Genomic DNA, 7,141 nt, shown 5'->3' on the forward strand with positions numbered 1-7,141 from the left:
TAACATAAACGTATTTCAAAGGCATACAGACATTTTCAGGGAGGGCTTAGCTGATGACTATTTTTTCTTTTCTTGAAAAATATCTCTATTCTCAAGTTCTAAGTTAATGAATGAACTAAACTTTCTATTGTCTTACATACTATTTAAGTTTAAACAACAAATATTTCAACTTACATGTTTATGTAGTCACTTAAATTTGTAAAAAAAAATTATAAAACTATCTGGTGAACATTTTATTCTCTTGGCCTGATTTTGTAATTTAAAATTATTATTGGATAGAACTGGGATTCATTTTGCTTCTATTTGAGGGACATAGTTATAAATAATTTCTTTAAGTTAAAAACTAGTATCCTTGATAATTTAATAATCATTATTTATTTAATATTTCCAATTTCAAATTTTAAAGGGATACTATTAACATAAAACAGAGAGCTAATTACTTGGATTTTTGTTTGTATGTTTGTTTGTTTTTTTAAAGATTTTATTTATTTATTTGACAGAGATCACAAGTAGGCAGAGAAGCAGGCAGAGAGAGGAGGGAGCAGGCTCCCTGCTGAGCAGAGAGCCCGATGCCATGCGAGGGGCTTGATCCCAGAACCCTGGGATCATGACCTGAGCCGAAGGCAGAGGCTTTAACCCACTGAACCCCCCAGGGGCCCCTAATTACTTGTTTTTAAATCAGTGTATCTATAAACTGTTATTTGATAAGTATTCTTAATCAAATGAAATAAATCATGATAAATTATATATTTAAGAAAATCTTAATGAGATGTGTACCAGATTGCTTTGGCAGACTTAAGTTGTTCTCTTCATACAATTACTCTGTTTTTCTAAAATAATTTGGGGAAAAAAAACCAGGAGATTCTATCTTTCAGCTGGTCTAATTTTAAATGTAGATATTAAAATATATTATTAAGAAACTAAAAATCAAATTAGAAAAAAATCAAATGGACAAAATGGAAGTAACAAAAGTAGATATTTTATATAAAAATTCTTTTCCAACTTCTCATTGGTATATATGCATTAGTTATATGTGCATATATATATGATCCAATTAGCTTTTTAAAAGAAAACATATTCAAAGTATTTTGTAAATAACATGAGAATAATTAAAGGTATTTGGCCAATTAAATATATATCTATATAAAGAAAACATCAGTTGCAGTAAAGGTTTTATTTTTTTTTTAATTTTTTAAAAGAGTTTATTTATTTATTTAGGAGGGGAGCACACTTGTGTGCACATGTGAACAGGGGTAAGGGGTTGGGGGGAGGAGCAGAGGGAGGAGAGCATCTCAGCCCCTCTATACTGAATGCAGAGCACTATTCAGGGATCGATCTCATGACCTTGAGATCATGACCTGAACTGAAATCAAGAAGTGGTTTCTCAACTGACTGAGCCACTCAGGTGTCCACAAATGAAGTTTTAAAAATTAACTCTAGAAAAAGAGAGATTATATTGCACTATTAGGGCATTTGAAGAAATAAAATAATTTTAAAATTTGGAAGTATGATTTTACAATTTCTTCAGAAATTTTAACCATGTAAATACCATGAAGATAATTCCAGGGTTATGAAAAAAAAATGGGAGAACAGGTACTAGGAAAAACAAGTCAGGCAGAAAACAAGTATGCAGTAATGAGGGCTGAAACAGGCTACTCTCAGGATACAGCTTGAATACATCACTGAAATCAAGTTTCGTGGAATGTGTAGTGTTTGGATCACTAAAACCTAATGCTGATTATTGTTCAAGTCAAAACGGCAGCTTTTTAAAACAGTCTATACCAACTGGTTGTTGTAAAATGGAGCTGGGTCAGAGGGTGACAGTAATTGAGGACCTTTGAAAACTCTAGCAGGAATGATTTGGCATCTGAATAATTCTCATGACAATCTTTTTTTGTTGTTGTTGTTCAAAGTATGTTTATTTTTTTTTCTTTCATTTATTTATTTTCAGCATAACAGTATCATTATTTTTTCACCACACCCAGTGCTCCATGACAATCTTGAAGGATAAGTATTGAAAAAGAAAAAGAAGAAAAACAACACACACTATACCCAGTTACACCTGCAGCACTTGTGGAAATGCCATTGATGGAAGATTTAGAAATGTGGGGGCTGATCTCAAGCCTCCATTTTTGCAGATCTACTGTTAGTCTTTTGTACACCAATTGATGTTTCTTCAGTCTTAAATGTCCTCCTTCCTATCACCCTTATCTGGTTAACTCCTATTCAACCTGCAAAACCTACCCAAGATGCCATCATGATTTCCCTCTCTTCATTCAGGCTCTCACATATCAACTCCTCAACCCCATCCCACTCCATCCTCTCATTCCTATTTGGGTTTCTTGCCTCCTCTAAATGATCCTATAGTCTCTCTTTTGCTTATCTCCATCACAATACCTTATATGATAAGATACATATATTAATAAAATACAATAACCATTCCTTTTGATTTCCCTACTAAAAATGGTGTTTTTGAAAATGCTGGTCATGAGGCCTGGCACTTAACAGGCACTCAAAAAATGATCATTGAATGAACAAAGAAACGAAATAAGAAAATGAATGGATGACTAGAAAATTCTCATGGAGCCTACCCATTATATCTGCAGATTATAGACAACCTCAGGAAATAGCATAGGGATGGTAGCAAATGTAATAGATAAGACTTGGGAACAATTATTTAGTGATCTTACAGCTCTACGGCATAAACTCAAGAAACTCTGATATCTGTAATTCCATTGTATGTCTTGTCCACATGTCCTAAATTTTAACTTATAATTCTGAAGTCAGGAATGATTTTAGTTTAGTTCAAAAAATAAAAACTTTTGAGAGTCTATGAAGTGAACATTTCAGTAACCACTTTCCGTCTATTACATTTTTGGTCAACAAGGTTTGAGAAACTTGGTGCGCTGCGTTAAAATGTCAAAGCAAACAGCAGTGCTCTGTAAAATCTTTTTACCCTTTTCCTTCTGTTATTTTTGTGATTTTTTTTTCTGTTCTATTACATTAATTTCTCTGAGCCATTTTTATAATGTTTCCTTATAATATTCGGCTGAATTGTAACACTTCCTCTCATCTCCAATTACTTCATTTCCTTTTTATGCGCCATATTCTGGAACCAGTTAAAGTTGTTAAATGGGTAAAGTGAGCACAGGAGAGATGGGTTTGCAAGAATCTCACAGGTCTGGGCAGGTGGGGGATGTTGTGTGCGGTAAGGAGGCGGAGGCATTGCTGGGAAGAAGGAAAAGTGCAAAGACTGTTCTACAATCAGGGATTGAGCAAAGAAAAGTGGATCGATTTAGACTTTGGCTCAAGCCCTAGCAATCAAAGGTCGAAAATGAAGACTTTTACTAATTCGTTGTCATTTGGGAACTTACTTCTGGCTAAGAATAATTTCAGTGATACTCAATAATTCAGTTGTAGTTGAACATTACGTGCAGGCGGAAGAGTAGCATGCGTGTTCTCTAGACAAGGTTTGCTTCGGCTGACCTCTCCCTCTCATGACATTCTGGGGCATCTGCTCTGACTCTTCTCATGGGGCTCTCCTGCTCGGATCTCCCCTCCTCAGGAATACCCCACGTGCCAGACTTGCTTAGTCCAGTTCTTCACCCTCATCTTCCCTTTCTACCTTTCCTCACTAAAATGCTCCAGAGAACTTACCAACTTTGATAATTCACAGTGAACTGCAGTGAGGAACACTAGCTTTCACTCTTCTAAAGTATTTGTTCAGAGTATTTGTCATTCCACATAAACTTCAGGTTTGTTCAATCTGGTGATCTCATATTTTTGAAGAAGAGAGAATATTGAAGGCAGTTGGGTCAATACACAACTTTAAATCACATCATAAAGGTAAGCACCACACAACTATCTCTGAAAATGGGGGGTTTGGGTGAAAGGAAAAGGAGAAAATTTATTATGATATTGGAATGGAAACACAGAATTTGGATTAAAAACCTCTACCTCAAGTTGTCTGGCTTCGATAACCATGTATTACATTCACATATAACCTCATAAAAGAAGATAGTTTAGAATTAATTCTTATGATTCATAATGTCAATTATTTTTTCCTTTTTAGGATTAACTCAAATTTGAAACCATATATAAAGTTCCTTTTCCTCCTCTACTGATTGAAGAGAATCATCTAGCTTTGATCTCTATTCTAAGTCCTAAATTAAAGAACTTTTTTGCCCTTTAAACTTCCAGAATTAGATAACACATATATCTCTCCACAAAAAATAGCCCGTGTATACATGGACATGTTTCAAGGGGCTTTAATTTCTTCATATTTATCAGTCAGGAATTTCTGGGCTGTGGCTAATTTCAAAGAGTATGTGATATGTTTAAGGGGCTGTTATTCTCAACTCTGCCCTGTAAATCTGACCAGATTCTTAGCAGCCTGTGGGGACTCCTGCAAACATGATGTTTTATAAGGAAGCAATTATACAAATGGCAATGGGAATGCAGAGAGCCTATCACATTAAAAAGGTACTAGTTGGTCTCTGAGAAACTTGGGCCAATAAATTCTTGCTATTGTCTGTTATTCCTCTTTACTGGTGAGTAGCATTTTTTTGAGGAATGTTCAGTTTTAAACAGACCAGAGCCTATTTATGAAAGCTAAAATGCCAAGCTCCTTTGAAGAAAGCAGGTTGTGATAGTATTCAGGCCAGTATTCAACTAGAAGAAACCTATATGATAGTTAAACGCATTTTGATGAAATATAAAATACAGATAAAATGAGTCAGCTAGAATCAGTTATGTAAGTAAGGAGTTTAAATCTCTATGATTTAATTTTTATTACATATTTCACAGATTTAATTCCTATTCTACTTTGTAACCTCTTAAACCGTTTAATTAAACTTGGCCTCAATTCTTGAGTTTTAAACATGAACTACAAATAAAACACATCTTACTTATGTGACAAATGATATCTACATAAAGCCTCAGCAAACAATATGTAAATTTTGAGACACTGAAAGTATTCCTTTTAAAGAAAAGACAAAAAACACTTAGGTAAAGAAATAGAGGTTTGTGGGGTTCCTGGGTGGCTCAGTTGGTTAAGTAAGCATCTCCCCTTGGCTCAGGTCATGATCCCAAGGTCCTGGGACTGAGTCCCACATTGGGCTCCTACTTAGTAGGGAGTCTGCTTCTCCCTCTCCCTCTGTCTGTTGGTCCCCCTGCTTGTGCTCTCTTTCTCTGTCAAGTAAATAAATAAAATCTTTTTAAAAAAGAAAAAGATATTTGGTATTGTTGGTAACTATAACAGGGTCCTGGAAGTCTTTGCCAATACAATATTTTACTTTTGAGTACTAACTGCAAAATTTATGTGTGCAGAGGAACGATGGAATACCTAGTTTAAAAGGTGACTAGATTTGAGGTTTCCAAGGTAAAAATCAAGCAGTAGTATATTAGAATGTAAAGCTGAAAAAAAGGCTCTACCCTAGATAAAAATTAAATACATTTGAATAAACCTTACAAAAATGACTAAAGGATATAATTAAAGCAATATCGACCTTTATTTTCTAGATTGAAAGATGCTCAGGGAGAGAGATTTTCTGTTATTGGCTAATATTTCTCAATGCTTAGAGGCTGACATGAAGTAAGGGTTCAGTCAAAACTTGCTGACTTAGTGAAAAGTTTTGGAAATTGATGAATGATAGGTAACTAATTTGGTTTAAAAATGTCAGTCAAATATTATCACATAACTTAGTTACCTATTATGAATTAGAAACCAAATTTCCTCCAAAGAAACTTTTTAATCTATTGAGAAGGAGGATTAGAATTAGATTTAATTATAAATCTGGCAATTGTCTTGTGATACCAGAAAAAAACCTTTGTACATTCATATTCACTACTCCTAACGACTGATCTAGAATATATCTCAAATATACCACAGGAAGAAACCCCTTTGAATAACTCAGTGTTACACACATTGCATGTTCAAGTTTTTCAAATTTATGTGATATTTTCATTCTAATGATACAAGTAATGCCTCCTTGTCTGCAAGACTTCTAATGCTGTGGCAATATCAATTGTAAATGATACATGGATTTTTCTTTAGAGAGAGTTAAAAACAATCTCTGAAATAAATCCCATCATTGGATGATTTGACGGCTTCTATTGTCTAATTTCTGTTCTGGTTCTATATATGTTCATATACTTCTTAATACCTTCACCCAAAACATTTTGGTGAAAATTCGAAGCAGAAAAAATTATGATAATTTCAACGGAAATTATTATGATAATTACAGTTTCCAAAATGTTTATTAAAACAGTTTTTGAGGGGTACCTGGGTGGTTCAGATGGTTAAGTGTCTGCCTTTGGCTTAGGTCATGACCTTCAGGTCCTGGGACGAAGTCCCAGGGTGTGTGTGTGGGGTGGTGTAGGGTAGAGTTCCAGCTCAGCGGGGCTTCTGCTTCTCCCTCTCCCTCTGCCTCTTCCCCTGCTTGTCCTCTCTCTGCCTCTCTGTTTCTCTCTCACAAATGAATAGATAAAATCTTAAGAAAATCAAAAATTATGATAAATAATCATATCATTTAAATAAGGTACTTACAATTTTTTAAACTTAGTAATGTCAAAAGCCACTCACACACATGAAGCTAGAGAACAGTAATTAAATCACATTTTCTAGACCAAATTCCTATTATCACAGTGAAAAGCATATTAGCAAATATTTTATAATATAGGAAAAAGTTTTCCTTCTTCTACCCTTACCTTCTGAAACACAAACAGCCCACAATATAAGCCAAATGATCTCCCCTGGAAATCTCATTCTGAGGATCTTTGAGGGGTACATTTAATAGCTGAGAGTGCTCACACGATGTCAAGTTCTCTTCCTCTATGAAATGTGATTAGCGCAGGAAAGCACTTGCTCAAAAGGAAACTGAAACACAACTCGGGAATTAAAGGGAGTACCAGATGCTCCGCCCCTCAGAAATTTTGCAAGGTAGAAGAAAAAAATTAACCCCAAACCCCACTAGTGTCAGAGTTTGAATCTGATTCTTCCAGCATTCCCACTGAATGTTAATGCTGTGGCCTGCTTTTCTTTTTTTCTTTTTTTTTTAATTTATTTTTTATTTATTTTCAGCATAACAGTATTCATTATTTTTGCACCACACCCAGTGCTCCATGCAATCCGTGCCCTCTA

The 7,141-nt window shown here is 34.8% G+C and overlaps 1 protein-coding gene across 1 annotated transcript in view; it reads right to left on the reverse strand.

Moving 5' to 3' along the window:
- LOC101693115 (complement factor H-related protein 5) overlaps nucleotides 1–6,891 on the reverse strand; it is a 35,243-nt gene extending 28,352 nt beyond the window's left edge. Inside the window, exon 1 of the mRNA XM_004756477.3 lies at nucleotides 6,709–6,891. Coding sequence (XP_004756534.1) covers nucleotides 6,709–6,790 — 82 coding nt within the window. The 5' untranslated portion in view covers nucleotides 6,791–6,891. The remainder of the gene's footprint in view (nucleotides 1–6,708) is intronic.
- Nucleotides 6,892–7,141: the final 250 nt, after the last annotated feature.

The sequence above is a fragment of the Mustela putorius genome, unplaced genomic scaffold (assembly GCF_011764305.1).
Source record: "Mustela putorius furo isolate JIRA1106 unplaced genomic scaffold, ASM1176430v1.1 tig00000508_pilon_pilon_pilon, whole genome shotgun sequence".
Lineage (NCBI taxonomy): Eukaryota > Metazoa > Chordata > Mammalia > Carnivora > Mustelidae > Mustela > Mustela putorius.